The following is a 20,000-nucleotide window of genomic DNA, read 5'->3' as shown; positions in this document are numbered from 1 at the left end:
GGTAAAAATCAGATCCCCCTCGACTATCACATATGAATTAGATTCTGTTAAGGAATTATTATTATTATTGTTGTTATATTGTTATCATCATGTCATTTATCAGAATAACTACCCTTGTTATTTCCTCTTTATTTTATACCTCGTTCTATTTTTTTTTTTTTTAGCAGAAGGATGAAAATGAGAATTTTGAGCAACAAGTGACGATAATTGAACTCGTCCTCATGTTCATATGTATACATAAATACTTATGATATATATAATTTATATATTATTTATATATATTATATAATACATACATTCTATTATATAGATATCATATATATATATATATATATATTATATATATTATATAATATCTATATATATATATTTATATATATATATATATTTATATATATAATATATATACATACATTATATATATATTATATATATATATATATTATATATATATATATAATATAATATATATAACACTACACAACACACACGTTCCTTCACCCAATTTTCATGTTCATCTGAAAGAGCTGAGCCAGTATTCCCATCATTCCCATTACCCTCGTGCTCCCATCAGGAATGGCATTGGGCCTCACGCCAAGAAACACTGGAATGGGAAAGTCGAACTTTTATTTTTTGCCAAAACCGGAACACTTTCCGTCACGTTCTGTACTTCTGTTTTTGCTCACTGATCCTTTTGTCATTTCAAACGGAGTCTGATTAGTTCTTTGGCCGTTTATTTTTCGTCTCTTTATTGATTGTGGGTAAGCTATTAATAATATCTCTTTCCACCTCTGCTCTTGGACGTCTTTAGAACGACTAATGATGATATTACTAGCCATTATCGAATGACTTCAGGTCACCATTTTTATATTAAAATATATATATATATGAAAAGCTATATAGTATAATAGTAGCAGCAGCAGTAGTGGTAGTAGTAATAGCAGTAGTAGTAGTAGTAGTAGTAGTAGTAGTAGTGGTGGTAGTGGTTAACTGAACAGCAGCAGCAGCATCAGCAGCAGTAAAACAGCAGCAGAAACAACAGCAGCAGCAGCAGTGACAGAACAGAAGTAGAAGTATAGAATTAAGAAGCGAAAGTAGAAGTAGTGGTAGTAGTAGTAGATTCAGAAGTGACAGTATTTTGGTGTGTTTTTTTTTCAACAGCAGCAGAAACAGCAGAAGCAGTAGTGACAGAAGTAGAAGTATAGAATTAAGAAGCGAAAGTAGTAGTAGTAATGAAGTTTCAGAATGGACAGGAGTGGAGTATTGTGGTGTGTCTGGCACGTGTTGTTATTTTGGAAGTGTCCTACCTTTACTGGCTCCATCGGGCCCTCTGAGAATGGTGCATTCTTCTATGTTTCCGTAGTGTTGGAAGAGCTGTCGCACATCCTCTTCTGTCTGCTGTTTACTAAGCATTCCAACGAACAATTTCCTGTCCTCTGAAAGAACGAAAGAGAGAGAGAGGATCTCTCATTGTAGTCCTTCTTCCTCTTTTGGGGGCAGATGGCAATCGTTGTTGCCTTCAACAATTATCATTATCATTATTAATTACGACAAAGCCATGATTGCTAAAACCAGGCTTTTTTTTCGGACTTCTCTATGAATTGAATTTTAGGCTCATTTTCTCTCTGGGACTTAATGCTTTTTTTTAAATATATATATATACTTTATTTCTCCAGGACTTTCACAGATGACATGGTTGATATCATATACGTGTACAGACTTACGATTAAATCATGGAACCCAAGACATTTTCAGATACCCCTTGATCCGTCTGACTGAATCGCTAAAACGACGCAGCTTTTGGATTAATAAAAAAAATAATGAAAAAATAAAATGCTCATGAGGCGTAACTCTGAGGAGCCCTTGTCTGTGCCTGGTCAAAGTCACGTGACCTTTAGTATAAATATGACAAAATGCCAAAGTCACGTGATCTTTATAAACATGACGCCCGACTACTATTCCTTCTTCTTCTTCTTTTTCTTTTTCTTCTTCTTCCTTAAGGGAATGGCCAGGAAAAATTGATGTGAAAAATTGAATTATGAAAAAAACTGGCAATTCCAAGAAATGATAAAAGTTATTTATAGACATCTGAGGCTATAGCTGTAACGTATTGCTGTAACGTGGTGGTTTTGTTTATGCTCGGTTTTTTATATATATATATTTCGATTTCAGTTTGACTTATTCGTTTTAGAAGAGGATATAACAGCTCTCTCTCTTTTTTTTTTATTTTTTAAGACAACCCTATTTTTAAATTTATTTTCCCTTGAAGCTGAAGCTTAATATTTTTTTTATAAGTAATTTGTACGGGAGGTGAGATTTACCCAATGATAAAATGATGAATGGATAAGTGTTCTCTTAAGTCTACTATATATCATTAATATTATTTTAATTTTTTTAGCTTGGATAATCTCTATAGTGATGCTGAGGCTGAACTGCGAGGGTCAAAAATCTAAATCTGTATTCCAAGTTCAGATTTTAATTTTTTTTATATATAAAATGGATTCATGAGTTTTTGAATTGAACCCCAAAAAATATGCAGTGTGTCAAAAACTTGAGGGAACAAAAAAAAGAAAAAAAGAAAAAAAGAAAGAATTAAAAAAAAGAGGAAAAAAAAACCATTTGTTTTGTTTTCCTTGTTGTACAAATGGCATCGTTCACATGTGTCAACTACATCCTCTAGAACGCTCGAAAAAGTGCTGACTCGACTATATCTCAAGGACGAGGAGGCGCTACACTTGCATTGATCTAGAACGTCCAACTATAGTGCGGTTGAGTGATAGGGTCTAATCTCTACAGTTCTTTTAGTTCTAAAGCTCTGGTTTGTTTGCGTTCTCTCTCTCTCTCTCTCTCTCTCTATCTCTCTCTCTCTCTCTCTCTCTCTCCAACACTAAACGAATAATGTGATATGCAACAGATAACCGCATTACGAAATATTATTCATCTAAGGTTTTTTAACTTTTCTTTTTGGTCTCGCGTCATCGTCTCTCTTGAAATGCGGACTTCAAAAGAGAAATGACTCTCTTAATATTTAATTTCTAAATAGATAACCAACCCGCATCATCTCGTAAAGAAAAAAAAAACTGACTCTCGAGCGGAAGGTCGAAGAAACTCTTTGTAAAATAAATAAATAATAATAAATAAATAAATAAATAAATAAATAAATAAATAAATAAAGGATTAACTGACATGAAAATTTAGTTCAGACAACAAATAGGCTTCTGTGGTCACTGATCCAGAAGTGTTTTGTTTACTAGCCCTGGGGATAACGCTACAAATACAGGCCTCTGGCGTCACGGTTTCAGAGGTCGTCGATGAGATGACTGATCGATTCGTCGTCAACCAGTCGCCACTGGCCTCTGGCGTCACGGCTTTAAAGGTCGTCGACGACTGTTCGAATCATCATCATCATCATCATCAATATTCTTTAGCCAATCAAAGCCAACCTCTGAGGTCGTGAGTCCAAAGGTCGTCGATAATTTAACCTGAACTCTGAGAGGTCATGAATACAGAGGTCATCTTTGAGCCAGATTTGTTTTTTTATTTCTTATTTTATTTTATCTTATAACCGGACGCTCATATCTATCGCGATGAAGCGAATTATTTCTCACCCAATTGACCAAACCTTCGAACTTTTCATACCGGTGGAAATGCTTTATCGCAATTAACGCTCAGAAAAAAAAACAAGTAAACAACAACAAGACTGAAGCTTTTGTAAACATTTTTGTTGCCTTTAAATCATCTCCTTTCAAAAGGGATTCGTTTATTGGAATCACATACACGTGTGCAATTGTGTGTGTATGTGTGTGTGTGTGTACTCTGACTGTACGTTCTTCAAGTATATATATAATATAAATATATATAATATAATATATATAAATATATATATATAAATATATATATATATATATATATATATATATATATATATATATATATATATATATATATATATATATCCTGTACGTGTGCATGCGAAGTGGTTTGAAACACAGAGAGAGAGAGAGAGAGAGAGAGAGAGAGAAGGGAGAGAGAGAGAGAGAGAGAGAGAGAGAGAGAGAGATTAAAGGACACGTGTTTTAGATACAAAAGACTGGCCGTCATTCCTAATCTATTGCCCGTCACTGACGAAAACAGTCATAGTCATTGCTACACTATTATCACACCACACCAGCACAGAAGCGCTACTCGGAAGAAGCTGTAATGTTAAGTTTTTTCTAATCTACTGATTCGGTCAGCCGATGCAAATTCCAAACTTGGGAAAAATTATTATTTTTTTTTTATACAAAACGGACAAAACAATTGCACAGGACTAGCAAAATTTAAGTCTTTGTTGAGGTGTCACAAGCAGCGACGTGCACAATTTTTCTTTTTTTCTAATTCAATGCTCCTCTACATATTTCGTTTGAATTTCTCATATCTTGGTACGAAAAGAACACGATAAATTCATTAGCTCAAGGCTTGATCGATCTTACTTCTCGCGCTGACTAATAAGAGGGCTAAAAAACTCCACTTTTTAGCTTATGTAATGTGTTCGACACGCGCAGATCTACATACGTACAACCTTGTTTTCGAAATCTCGCGTTCTTCAAAGACATATACACCTCTCTTTCTCTCTCTCTCTCTCTCTCTCTCTATAACAAAAAAATAGGATCTTTCTCAGATAGTGACCCCCAAGGGTTTTCGGGGGTCGTTATCTAGGGCTCATATTTCTTGGGGGATAATTATCTATATGATTACATACCGGGTTATAAAACTCACGGGGTCGCTGTATAGGAATGATCGAAATTCTGATATAACTTGCTGACGATACTAAACTTATTTTCTTTTTGTAAATTTAAGGCGTTAGGTAATCGGAACTAACTAAGGACATAATTTTTCATAAAATGTGGAGCTATGCAATACCGTCGCTCCTAGTGATCAAAGCATTTTGTCCCTTAAAACGTGTTAAATGGAATATTTTCTAAAGAAAAAATATTGAACCAGCGAATAATCTTCTAGATTATTTGGTCTTAATGTGCTTGTTCAGACAACGACTGATATTTTCGGGGAAGTTTTTTTTTCTTTTGTTCCAAAATGCTTCCCTCCATTAAAAACATGTTCCATTTATTCTGTTGGAGGATGCTCATTCTTTGCTTCAAAAATAGCTCACCATTTTGTTGCTTTAAAATCATTCACGTATTTTGTTAGAATATTTTCCAGGACCTTTGATGCCTTTAAATCATTTTTATGTATCCAAACAGCTGCTTAAAGCTATCTTTTGGGAATTTGCTTAATGATTCCAGAACCCTTTGTTCCTTAAAAAAAACAGCGGCATATTGCTTCGGGAATGATTCCAAAACTCATGTTCTTCAAAAGAAAATTAAAAAAACAAGCGGTATATTGCTTCCAGAATGATTCCAGGACTTGTTCTTAAAATAAACTATAATAAAAAACAAGGGGCATATTGCTTCCAGAATAATTCCAGAACTCTTGTTCTTAAGAAAAATTATAATAAAAAACAAGCGGAATATTGCTCCCAGAATGATTCCAGACCGCTTGTTCTAAAAATATATATAAATAAATGAATAAATAAATACAATAAAAAGTGCTGAATGATTCCAGAACTCCCGTTCCGAAAAAAAATTAAAAATATAAAAAAAGCTGCAGCCATTTTATTGTTTCAAAAATCTTCCTCCGGCCATTTCATGGGCTTCAAAAATCGTTTCGGGTATCTTGCTGTCACGATATTTTATATATTCTCCAATCCAAATTCAATTCCAGCTCTCTCAAAAACAGGCATGTCCAAGACCACTTGATGAGAGGGAAGCTCCCAGCAAATCAAGGTTCGAAAGAGCCTGGTCATATTTTTTGCGCGGTGGAACCCGTTTTCCAGGTTTTTTTTGACCCGTTTTCCAGTTTTTTTTTTTTTTGTGTGTGTGTTTTTTTTCTCGTTTTTTTGTTTCTTTCGTGTCCATTACTTCCATATACACATATAATAAGGTTTAATATATATATATAGATCTATATATATATATAGATATATATATATATATGTATATATATATAAACATATGGCTAACTTTGTCCGTATAATTATAATGTTTATTTATTTCTTCGTGATTAAAATCCAACATATATATACATATATATGTATATAATATAATATATATATATATATATATATATTATATATATATATATATATATATATATATATATATATATATGTGTGTGTGTGTGTGTGTGTGTGTGTGTGTGTGAGAGTGTGTGTGTGTGTATGTGTATGTGCATACATAATTAATATACATTTGTATATATGTAATGTATGCGTGCGTGTGTTGCCGTAAATAAGGAACCAAACATTTAAAACTACAGTGTATCGGTTGAGTTATCCAGTAACTAGTCATTCCGATATATTCCGAAATTCTCCAGTTGAAAAGGGAATCTCCAATAAATATTGGATATTAAAGCTTGGATGGTAGATCACATCAGCCTTTATATTAGCTGCCTCAGCTGATACTAGGGTGCAGATATATCTATGCACGGAGATTGTGTATGTATACGAGTATATATGTTGTGGGTCCAGGAAATATTAACCTTCCTGTTCTCGGCCAAGTCTCATTTTGTTGATAATATTGCAACCATCTGCCTTTTTCTTATATTTGTTATATAAATATATATATATATATATATATATATATATATATATATATATATATATATGTGTGTGTGTGTGTGTGTGTGTGTATGTATATGTAGTGTGTATTTATAATATACATACACACTCACAAATATAGATATATTTTACGTGTCATCACAGTACATACTGTATTTATGTGTGAGTAGGGATCTTATCCACGTCTCAGCTTAAACGTTCATCTTTTAATGAACTGTAATTTTTTTTCTTGTCCTTATTCCAAAAAAAAAAAAAAAAAAAAAAAAAAAAAAAAATCTGATCTCTCAGTGCAATGGTGGTTTGTTCTCTTTCAAACTTGCCATCACCACAGAAGTTCAAAAAATGTATAAAGCATCTTTAGACAATAAAAAAAAGTGTACAATGTTCATCAAGAAGAAGAGAAAAAAAGAGAAAAAACAAACAATGAAACTACACAATGAAATCGCAAAGAATAAAAAAAAGTGAGACACGAAATCAACTTCCAATCTACAATTATTTCCAGAGGGGGGGAGGGGAGGGAGGAGGGGGGAGAAAGTATAATTTCCCTAATGGTGTTTTTTTTTAACGTTATGTAGAGCAGAAGGGTTCATTTGCATAAGAGAGTAATAAGAACACTTAAAAGGGATGTGAGAAGACACGCATAAAAATATACTGACTTTACAGGGAGGGTGAATTCAATAAACAGCCATACATATATATGTATGTAATAATATATATATATTTATATATTTATACTAAACACGGAGTGTATTTAACATTCATCCCTCTTGTGGTCTGATGATTGGGGATAATGCAATGGAACACTGATATGCGACCAGCACGATGGACTGTGGAGTTACAGAGGTTGTGGTCTATCCACAGATGGATATAGCATATAGATATATATATACTCTTGGACGACATTTGGTGTGCAGGACAGAGAGAGAGAGAGAGATGAGAGAGAGAGAGGAGAGGAGAGAGAGAGAGAGAGAGCAAGGAAGTGTAAGTTCCTTGTGGTAACTCGTATATGTGTGAGGGGGGTTGGGGTGGGGGTGGGGGGGTTAGGCAGCGAACGGGGGGTGTGTGCACTGTGCAACATCGTACCAAAGGCCTGGGAGGGTACGGGGAGGAACACTGCGTTTTCGAGAGAGAGAGAGAGATAGAGAGAGAGAGAGAGAGAGAGAGAGAGAGAGAGAACGAATTGGGGGGGAGTGGTGGGGGGGATGAATTGGTGGTCGCAGGTGGATCGGAGGGGGTTCTATAATGTGATCATAGGCGCGGAACGCTGTTACGTAGACGCGTCAACATTGGTCGAAGCAATTGTCTGCAACGTCGTGTTTACTCGAAAATGTATGTCCTCCGACCTGCTGCTGGCTTTCTTTCTTTCTTTTTCTTTTTCTTTTTACACGCTTATTTTTTTTCTATCTACACGCTTTCACACCATGGAATGCACGCTTGCTTGCATGCATGCAGGCATTCAGACGTACGTACATCCGCACACAAATTCACTTCACAAGCACAAACACATACTCACATACACGAACGATTTCACAACATAACACTTGTTCTGTCAACTGTCACTTCAAGGCTAATTTAGAAGTGTCTTGGTATCTCAAGCATCTTAAATATGTGAACAAAACCTTCAGTCTCCGAATATTTATGAATTGATTATCCATCAGATGAAAGCATTATTTTCTTTATAATCTTTAATGTGACTCCGCGAAACAAAAATAATTGTAAAAGCGACTACTTTAAAGATCTAGATTACAATCGAGAATTACCTCAAGACGAATCACGACCGACTTTCAACATATTCAAGTTTTACTTTACACAGTAAAGCAGAATTCACGTTAGGTCGGTTTACATAGCTTGAATTAAACATATAATCTCGCTGACTTAACTGAATATGGAGAGATTAAAAACCGATGTTTTACTGAAACTTTACATTTTCGAAGTCTCGGCATATATTGAAAAGAAAAAAAAATGAACAAAAAAAAATATATATATGTGGTTGTCTAAATCTTGGAATACAGATTGGTGAACATTTCCACAAATCACGATATGATACAACATCGATAGGTCAAAATTCCACTACACCACCACGCCACAGAGTTGCAATGTTGGAACCATCCCGCCAACCTGTTCAGACAACGTCGTCTCCTAAAGAGAAATTGCTTTCAAAAGCTCAAAAAAAAAAAAAAAAAAAACAATAAAAAAATTAAAAAAATAAAAAAATTTAAGAGACGAAAAATACGTCAACTGAGAAAGTATGTTCAGGTAAAATATAATTTTTTTACTGAATACATAACGTGGGGATGATAAAAAATTATTTTCTTTGACGTTAAGCATTCTCAGTTTTTTTTCTCTCTATCAAATTTAAAACTAACGTAAAAAAAAAAATGTTCCAGTTTCGCGTCTGTTAAAAAAGACAGTCGAGGAACATAGCTACTAAAATGACAAAAATCTCAAATAAACGACAAAAATGTAAGTTATCATCTACAAAATCCGGACGGAACTGCAAAAAAATATGCATATTTTTTTTATCTACTAATATTTCTGAACGACTGAGCACACGAACGTGTTCTGAACAGGTCAGCGATCATGATATTGATACTAAACAGCTACGGATCTCTAGAATGTGTGGAAATACTTCAATAAACAATATAGGGGGTATTGTAAAGTAAATACATTAAGCTTAGCCACAGACAAAAAAATGCAAGGCGACACAGAAATTGAAAATGGGCCCAGAAAAAATTTACCTGCCTGGAGATGCAATAATACTACTTGTGGAGATCTTATTGTCACACCTTAGACCCGCAGAGCTGCTGCCTCATTGGTAGAGGGAAGGATCATTCTTAAACTGTGATTGGCTGTACAATGAGTGACGTCACGTTTTATTTCCCGCTCATTCCATCAGCTGTGGTCCAGAGTGTTTTGAGAAGATGGTTACAGGTGAATTCAGTCGTGCCGTGGGACACGTGCATTGTAAATAAGCATACAAATAAAAAAAAATCACTGGACAATCTAATGCACTAATAATGAAAGCCAAATAGCATTCAGGCGGATTTCTCTGAATGGGCCTGATGGAATGAGAGAAATATTACACATGCACAGGCGTACTTCAGAGAGCTTTTATTGAAGGACTGTCAATGAGAGCGAAGAAAAACGTTTTGAACATTCAACTATTTTGCATTTATAAAAGAACTTCCATAAGTCATTTTAAATGGATATTCCACAATGTATTAAAGGAAATTAGAGAGAAAAAAATCCATCAAGATGCTCATACAAGAAAGAAATCAGTAGAAACTGAATATTTTCCTTGACAAAAGGCATAAAAGAACTTGTCTTCAAAACGGAAATGTAAAATCAAATTGAGGTCCTCCGTTCGTACGCCTGTGCACTTTCGATCCATAACGTCACTCTATAAGTAATGATATCGCGACCATGTGATATATAATATATATTAAATATAATAATCATTATGACATAATAATAGAAGCCTGGACTTGATAAAATGGGGGACAGGGAATAACAATTGGAGCCAAAAGACATGACATGGACAAGTAATATATCTCAATGTAAAATTTATTGATTAAGTAATAATAGATATATCAAATGATTCAATGACCTTACATTCTAAACATAATATTAAAAGACCTACAGATGGCACAGTTCATTTTAATTATTCACCTAAGAGTTTATTACTATTAGGCTTTTGAATACTGACTTCAATAATGAAAAATTTTGACAGACATAAACAAACACGGGAAATTTGAATTTTTTTCTTAAAATATCACCATCATACCTCATGAATATATAAAATATCACCACTCTCTCTTTTATGTGAGTTAACTCTTGTGAGAGCTTGGAAAAGGCACATATAAATCAGGAATATCTTAAATAACACCTATAGCAACCTATATGATCTCTTGCCTAAAACGAAGTCACCTAAAACCGTATGAATGTCATGAAATATGATAATTTTCTTACACTTTAGAATCCATATAAAATATATAAAATGAAAGAATGTTCTATTACCTAAATGACTCTTCATATCCCAGAGTTTTCAACAGCAGGGAAACAGTGCATTTTATTCTGTAATTCCTAAAAAAAAACGGCAAAATTGTTGTTCCACATGAGCCGAAATTTAAGTTAGCAGGAAACAATGGCAGTAAGATTACGCAATACAAAAAGACTCAGTCGACTGTGCAACTGCCTTAAAAAAAAAAAAGTAAAGATTACATATGATAAAAATTGCATACAACTTTGATGGACGATAAAAGAGAGAGAGAGAGAGAGAGAGAGAGAGAGAGAGAGAGAGAGAGAGAGAGAGAGAGAGAGAGAGAGAGAATGGTAAATAATACCTTTCTTCAATATTACGAGCCGGACCGACGGTTTAATACGTAAAAGGGTTTACCACAGGTAAGACGCATCTTTTGAATAACATTTATAATTGCAACGCCTCTATAATAATAATAATAATAATAATAATAATAATAATAATAATAATAATAATAATAATAATAATAATAATAATAATAATAATAATAATGGGCTTCCAGGAGTCTCAGAACTGTATTACTTCCAATTGTGATTTTTGTATTATATACATCAGAAGCACACAAGAAAACTAACATTACTGTAAATAACTGAGTCATGGTAATAATAATAATAATAATAATAATAATAATAATAATAATAATAATAATAATAATAATAATAATAATAATAATAATAATAATAATAATAATAATAATAAAACTGAACACTTACAAATTTAACCTGGACGTATCTTGTTTTATAACGGAACAAAATGTATAAGTGCAAATTGCTTACGTAACCGATCTTAGAGTTGGGCTATACTATGCATATCTATTTCGTACAACTTCCAAGGACCGCCTCATTGGGCATCAACAAAGCATGGGGCAGTTTTATACCCCTTTTGCTTTTGGGGAGAAGGCGACCTCCCCGCCTTTACTTTACAAAGTCGTAATTTGAATTTTTAAATCATAATGACGCTCAAGTTATTGGAACCAGTTTCAGTTTGAACGAAGATGCGAATTTTGATTCATTGGGAAATACTCACAACAACATAACTACCTTATAAAAAGTTATCAAACGGGGGACTGCAAATATAAATTATTCTGGAATTCATCGACCCATACGACGTTGAATTTGCTGCGAAACTTGAAAAACTATAACACATTAATGCTAAATACTAACTTTTTACCGTATATTATCATAACTCGAAACCTCAGGAAACATGGAATCCCCATTAAAATGAAATGGTGGGTTTTTGCTTTTATAATTTCATCGAAAAACCCTGTCAGTTATTCAGTTAGTGGTATGATACGTCGTTCGTTTTCATTCTGCAGATCAGAACTTATATATATTGTTATAACACCGGACGTGGATGGGTCGAAGAGACGAAACATAAATGAAATGATTCGTTCATGATACTATGCATAAAAAAACAAAAGTAGTGCAATTAAAGCATATTATTAATAAATAAAAATAGGAAATGAAATGTCAACAACGTCTTTTTGTTTGTATTAAAAGAATACCATGAAATACAATTTGACAAATAGTACTACAGTGGATATGTCATGATTTGGAAGGAAAATTACAGTCGACTGGCTTAAATAAAGTATCAAGCAATAATAAAAAAATACCTATAAAAATATTTCATTGTTAGTTCAGGTAAAAGGAAAAAAGGCGAAACAAAACGGAAAGTTCTCCAAAACTGCAAATCTATAAAAATGCTCACAACGCGCGGATATAAAAGAGAATAAAAGACAAGAAAAGCGACCAAAGGTAAAATAAAATATAAAAAAATATGGAAATAAAATAAAACGAAAATTCCATCGAGCGGACAAAGATAGGAAACCACTCCAAGAATAACAAACCATATCCGAACCCACAGTTCGCAAACCCCCCTCCTCCCCCCCACAAAAAAAAAAGAAATATTTCCCAATGCTTCCCCGCTGCTTGACCGAATACTGTAAGCTGGCGTTGCGAGATCTATTGTTACCTTAAAAAAAGAGAAAGCGAAGAAAAAATAGCGTAATTTATTCGATGACTGTGTAATCTACTGCTGTCTAACAATCGAGCCCTCTCGGCGTGACGAACCCGTGACGTGAAAGGTGAAATCACTAAATGGAAAAGGTCATAGCGAAGAGAGCTGGTGTACAATCGACGATGTGAAATGTCGGCAATATTATAAAAATGTCGAGAGAAAAGAGAGTAAAGAGAAGACGCTACTCTCGCAGTTGATATTACACGCACACACACACACACACACATATATATATATATATATATATATATATATATATATATATATATATATATATATGTGTGTGTGTGTGTGTGTGTGTGTCTGTGGGTGTGTGTGTGTGTGTGTGTGTGCGTGTGTATAGAGTGATTGTGTGTGTGTGTGTGTATGTACGTATGTAAGTGCGCGTGGACAGAGGAAGGGAGAGCACACACGTACACACACACACACACAGCCAACCAATAAATCAATATCAGATACATGTCCAACGCCAGCATCTCTCCTCCCCACCCTATCCTGCCCCCCAACAACTGTGTCTTCTCTACCTACTCTCTCTCTCTCTCTCTCTAACCTAACTCCTCCCTCTCCTCCTCTTCTCCTCCCCACCCCCTTCCCCCCTTCCCCTCGACCCATTCCTATCATCCCACAACAACCATCAGCTCCACACCTCTTCCCTCTCCTTTCAAGCTCCATTCTCCCCCACTAATTAATTATTACCTGTTACATCTCTCTCTCTCTCTCTCTCTCTCTCTCTCTCTCTCTCTCATAAAGCACACAACAGCCACAACGTGGTATTTCTTATCTCCCACCAAAACTTTTCTCTTATCTCTGACAACAGACAGGCGCAGATGTTTCAAAGCCAAGTAGCAGTATAATAGCTTTCAAAAGGCTCTGTTCCGACGCTGTGCATCGCTTCTACACCCCCCAACCTTTCTCTCCCCCCACCCCCTCGGCCACCCCAACCCACCAACACACACACACAAACATACACACAGACACAATTCAGATTCCGCAGTCAACGGCAATATGCGAGTTTACATGCTTAACGGAGAACTCCTCGGCAGAGAGGAAGTTTCAAGGAAGGTCTGGCGGGCGGGCGCGCGAGCGAGCTGGAGAGAGAGAGAGAGAGAGAGAGATCTAATCACCTCTTGCAACCCCCCAACACCGCCCCACCCTCCAACCCCCACAACAAGAAATCAACGACTGTATAGCAGCAACACGTCTCATTTGTCGATCGTTTCCAGATCGATCGATCAATCAGGTCGACGACAATTTTCCAGAAAGCTGGACGTAGCGAAGACCACCTTGCCATAGAATGACTGCTTTGGAGAGAGAGAGAGAGAGAGGGAGAGAGAGATGGTTCTGAGAAAGGCGGGTACTGGAGGGGAGGTGGGGGAGGGAAAGAAGACTCCTACACCTGTTGCAGCGTCGCCGTCATCTGTGGGCAAAGCACCGGTAGTCGTGGCTCTTGAGGGAAGGTTATTGTTGCTCCAGTCCCATTGTCTATATTGAGAGAGAGAGAGAGAGAGAGAGAGAGAGAGAGAGAGAGAGAGAGAGAGAGAGAGATTTACGTCATACAGCTGAACGGAATTCATTGGTGACTGAATCCATTTTTTCAAATCAAACCCTTTCACGGAGAGAGAGAGAGAGAGAGAGAGAGAGAGAGAGAGAGAGAGAGAGAGAGAGTTCAGTAAGTGAGCAGAGTTATTCCTGGCAGTTTCTCTTTTCAAAATAAAACCTTTTCAGAGAGAAAGAGAGATGAACATTGACGTCATGTATGTGAACACAATTATAAAGCGAAATATATAATATATATATATATATATGATATATATATATTATAATATATATATATATGTATATATATACACATATTATATATACATATATATATATATACACAAAGAGAGAGAGAGAGAGGAGAGAGAGAGAGAGAGGCGAGAGAGAGAGAGAGAGAGAGAGAAATGGAATAAATAAAAAGACTTGTTAAAGATCTCTCCTCCTTGGAAATCAATTCCCATCGGATTATCACAGGTTAGTTCCACCCTCGAACTTTCCAAGCTTCCGCGAGGGAAGAAGTATATAGAATCCATTCCTGAAGGTTAAATTAAAGCACTTTGATTCATCACTTTAGCTCCAAAAAAAAGAAGAAATATATATATATATATATATATATATTATATATATATATATATAATATATATATATAGTATATAAGTATATGTACACTCAGTCATAAGGGCTCACTGCAATGAGGCGTGCTATATTAATGTAAATGTTGAAATGATGCTGGATTAGAGGAAGAAAAGTAAAACATGGTCTGGACGTGGACTCGTCCAGTTATCCTTTGAAGTCCTAATGTTAGTGTTTATTATATATATATATATATATATATATATATTTATATATATATATATATATATATATATATATATGTATATGTATGTGTGTGTGTGTGTGTGTATGACCTTACATTAATGATCAGCTCCTAAACAAAGTCAAGTACTTCCTCTTGACTTATTATTATTAAACGTTACCCCTAAACAGTCACAAGATAAAAAATTATGGCATATAAAACTTTTTGGAAACCTCAAACGTTTCTAATTAAACGTAAGGATTTTGAAATTATTTCACTTCCCAATATAACAGTATCATTATAAAAAACGACTCTACGATGATATCTGTCAATACTCGAGATTTTTAGATGTCTGACCAAGATCTAAGTTACGATCAATGGCATTTACTCTTGCGAACGATTGTGTAACTACAAACACACGCACAAACATTATATATGTAATATATATATATATATATATATATATATATATATAACATATATACATACATAAAAACAATATGTACGTATACATGTGTATATATACATAACGTGTGTATGTGTGCGTGTGTTTGTAGTAAGATTACATGATTTTTATTATTACAACGTTTGTTTACATGAGTATTGTCGCAAAATAATGGAATATTACTCACAAATAAATAAATAAATAAATAAATATCTATATATACATATATAATATATATATACATATGTATATATATATATAGATATATATAGATATATATATATAGAGGTGTATGCATTTATTCAGGAAGAGAACAGAAAAATATCGGCTTGATTGCAAAGTGGTAAAACATTTTTTTTTTAAATCAAAATCAGCTTAACGTTGCGAATTTCATAAAATAAATCATTTCTTTTTATTCTGTGAATTCTATCATCGCTTAAGTCTTCTAAATAGCGCAGTTGATGCCACTTTTTGTGCCAATATCACCATGAATACTATATCTATAAATGTCCCCCACTAATTTATACATGTCATCTGCACCGCATCTTCTATTCACGATATTGGTCAACTCTTGGTAAGCGAATTATTAAATAAAATAGTCCGGATATACACTCCCTTATGCTTGCAATCGATTTCAAAATCTAATGATGCATATACTTTTCAATTCATATTAAATAAAGGTTATAAATACAGGGACTCCTTGAACTTACAATTCATAAAAATGATAATGAATGTCAAGGCAATGCACGAGTAAAGCGCAGGTTATCAAAATAAGCAATAAAAATGTATGCAAGACGTGGAGAAGAGAGAGAGAGAGAGAGAAGAGAGAGAGAGAGAGAGAGAGAGAGAGAGAGAGAGAGAAATATATTTTCTGTCCTGTTTGGCATTTTAAGGTAATATGCACCTTTATAGCTTACAAAATTCTATTGAAACCGGTATCCACGAAGGATTAACAACCCTCGATTTAAAAGAATTTCCTAGTGTCAAAGGATCAACTGAACAGGAAAAAAAATCACAATAATAAACCCACCAGTGGATAAAAATGTTACCAAAAATACTAAAAAGACGTTGGAATTGTTCATTATGTAACGAATATGACTTCCGTCCATCCACTGGAGAAATACAAAAAGATTATTTAATTTATACGAATAATTTAGGAGTTAAATATAATTGGGTTCCTGTTCCTAGCACATGAACAATCAACCGTCCACAGCGATTTCCGTCGAGCAGTGGAATAAACAGAAAATAATCAAAGATATGAAGATACTCATGATTACAGCCACAGAATATAAAAACACAAAGTGAAAACGATTAACGTCACTTCTGCAAATGGCGGACTTTCCCGAGCGGAAACAAACGCCTCCGACGAACGCCGCACAAACAACGTATACAACTCAGCAGCACGAACAGAACATGGAACGGCCAGGTCGTGCGAACAACTGTTGCACACGGCGGCGGGGGCCTTCCTTCCTTCCACCGCTCCCGCGACGCTGCTATAAATGGCACTGGCATAATGGAATCCTGTTTCCAAGAAATGAGGGTTAGGGGATTGGGGGTTGAGGGGGGGGGCGAGATAAGCAACATCTTATCCCTTTATCCTCCAACCATACAAACACACCCCCGGACACACAAACACATACACATACAAGTACACAATATAAACACGACCCACACATAAACACAACCACACGTGCAAATTTATATGCACGAATTCCTACGACTTCACGTTGCTCAGAAACCACGTGTTCAGTATTTTCAGGTATTCATTTTCTTCACCTGATGAATGTTGCAAAAGGCAGCTTCGTTGCTAAATTCACGAAGTTCAAATAAGTGGCTTGTAAGCCTACTTATACGCCACGTAAATAAGTATGTTGTCTGCGCACATGTTTTCTGTTATTTGAAAAGTTTGAGAATGCACAGTTATTCACAGCACTGCACAGTTTACTGGTCTTCCACGCGTCCTGGTTATTTCGTTCACTTATCTAGGATATTTCACATTTCAATTGCGAATGAGGAATCCACCGTAAAATAAACAAGCAGCCTTCCCATTCCTTCCCCCGACGTCTATACCTAACAATTTCGAGTACTCACTACGAACCGCTAAAAAAGTAAATAAATAAAAAAAAACATCAACAATTCCCAAGACGTAAACATCCCTGACACAACACTTTTCGAACTCGTCCTTAGGTTCAGCAGTTCGGCCCCTTCCGTCATCGAACATTACGACATGTAAATATATATATATATATATATATATATATATATATATATATATATATATAATATATATATATATATATATATATATATATATATATGTGTTCAGTCACCAAAAAGGAACCGTTATTAAAGTTGTCGTGCCGTTCGGGAACCCAGCGCTGCGACGGCACATTGAGGGAAAGTGCGTGACTCGAGAGAGAGAGAGAGAGAGAGAGAGAGAGAGAGAGAGAGAGAGAGAGAGAGAGAGAAATTGTACCAGATGACGATAGGGAGGTGATAATGAAGGGCATCGCTGGGGATAGTCGGGATGAAGATGATGATCACGGTGATGAATCTATGATGATGATGATGATGTTAAGAGCCACTCCTGAAGATAATCGTGATGAGGTCGATGATGGTCCGGCGATGCTGGAACATTAACTTAGGATAATCAAGATGAGGGTGGTATCACCGAAAGATGATGATTACGCAGGCGACAAAGCTCATGACTTTCGACGCAAACTTGAAGTCTTCCTCGCCATCACCGACTTGTTCACAAATAGCGCTCACACGACGACGGTTAATTCTATAAACAGCAAAAGGGGCTTTTGGTTTTCGACAAAGTAATGATGGAATGAAGAAGGAATTGCCTGTCAACCACTCATTCTATGTTGCTATTCTCTCTACCCTTCTCTATCTCACACACACGCGGTCAGCTGCACTGATTGGACAGCTCTTAAACACAGATTTCCAAAATGGCGCGAGGTCGGGATTTCAACGTTAATATTCACTTTGTTTTCGTCGTCTTGGACAGGACAGAAATTGGATTTTCGTCTCTCAATTCCTTCCTCTTCCTGCGTCGGTTGTTCTGTAGGCCTCTCTCTCTCTCTCTCTATCGCTATCTCTCTCTCTCTATCTCTCTCTCTCTCTCTCTCTCTCTCTCTCTCCTCCTCTCTCTCTCTCTCGTCTCTCTCTCTCTCTCTCTCTTTCTTTCTTTCAGCTGCGAGCGGTGGCCATAATTGTGTTAAGTTGAAGTTTCTGCATACAGCAACGACGAAGGGTCGGGGATGGTTATGGGGGAGGGGGAGGGGATGGGAGGGGGCAGGGGAGGGGGGCGTGTAGTAGCTGCCGAGTGGCGGAGCACTCCCTCTTTAAGCCGCCCACAACCCACATGTATTTGTTTCATCTTCCAGCGTATCCATTGCTTTGAATGTCATTATGGGGCGGAGTTGCTTGGAACGGAAAAGTGGGGGGGATGCTGGGAATGGGTGAGAGTGGGTGTGGGTGTGGGCGTGTTAAAAAAAGGGGGGTGTGTGGGGGAGGGATAAAAAAAAAACAAGATGGGGAGGGTGTGACAGAAAAGTTTGAGCGAGCAAGAGCGTTCTTGTCTTGCAAGATCACCTGGAACAAACTGGACTCGAGGAGGTGGTGGTTGCAAATCAAATGGTAATGATGTATACCTGTACGCTTTTCTTTCGTCTCTCTCTCTCTCTCTCTCTCTTCAGAATATCAACGGACGATGCGGCGACTACTGTACGTACAAGGGAGAGATTATTAGGTAAGTGTTGTTGGGCGGAAACGCGTACAAACACACGCACGCACGCACGTACGTTTAACTCTTCTGTTCTGTTCTCTTCTCTCTTCTTCTCTTCGACCTTTTGCCTAAGTCCTACCTCGCACACCTTCTCTGTGAAGCGGACCTCCCCAGACTGAGGGAGGCGCCCCTTCCGAGGCCAACCCAACCACCAACGCTGCCTGCTGCTGATGCTGCTGTTGGTGGTGGAGGTGGTGGAGGAAGAGATGTCAAGGGGGAGAATGAGAGGGGGAGGGAATGAAGGGGGGAATGAGGGAGGGAGGGAGAAGTTGACATGTGGAGCGCAAGGATACAGGGAGAGAGAGAGAGATGGAGGGAGAAACACAGGGGTGGAGGAGAGGAGAGAGAGAGAGAGAGAGAGAGAGAGAGAGAGAGAGAGAGAGAGAGAGAGAGAGGGGTGCAGGGAAGAACAGGTAGGAGGTGTTTTGCTGGTTAAAGGGGAGATTTGAAGACAAGTCTTCTGATAGAGGGGAACAGAACTAAAGGTATTTATAGAAAACGGGAATCGGGAGGGGGAGGAGTAGAGAGAGGCCGAACAGAACCTGTGTATATCAAAAGAAACCTCTAGAAAACGCGATCGCAAAATTACTGGAGGGGGGGGGAAGGGGATAACAGAAGGATATAGGCCATGAGGGTAGCAGAGGGAGGGAGAGAGGGAGGGAGGGGGAGCGGTGAAAGGAGGGAGAATATGGCCATTTAACCTAAAGATGATGAACA

General features: G+C 36.5%; 1 protein-coding gene across 1 annotated transcript in view; it reads right to left on the bottom strand.

The window, feature by feature from the left end:
- Window positions 1–20,000, bottom strand: part of LOC135208485 (CUGBP Elav-like family member 4) — a 789,757-nt gene that overhangs the window by 120,184 nt on the left and 649,573 nt on the right. Inside the window, 1 exon segment of the mRNA XM_064240716.1 lies at window positions 1,308–1,436. Within this exon segment, the coding sequence (XP_064096786.1) occupies window positions 1,308–1,436 (129 nt within the window).

Source organism: Macrobrachium nipponense, chromosome 35, assembly GCF_015104395.2.
Source record: "Macrobrachium nipponense isolate FS-2020 chromosome 35, ASM1510439v2, whole genome shotgun sequence".
In the NCBI taxonomy this organism is placed as follows: Eukaryota; Metazoa; Arthropoda; class Malacostraca; order Decapoda; family Palaemonidae; genus Macrobrachium; species Macrobrachium nipponense.
This window is presented reverse-complemented; position numbering and strand designations above follow the sequence as displayed.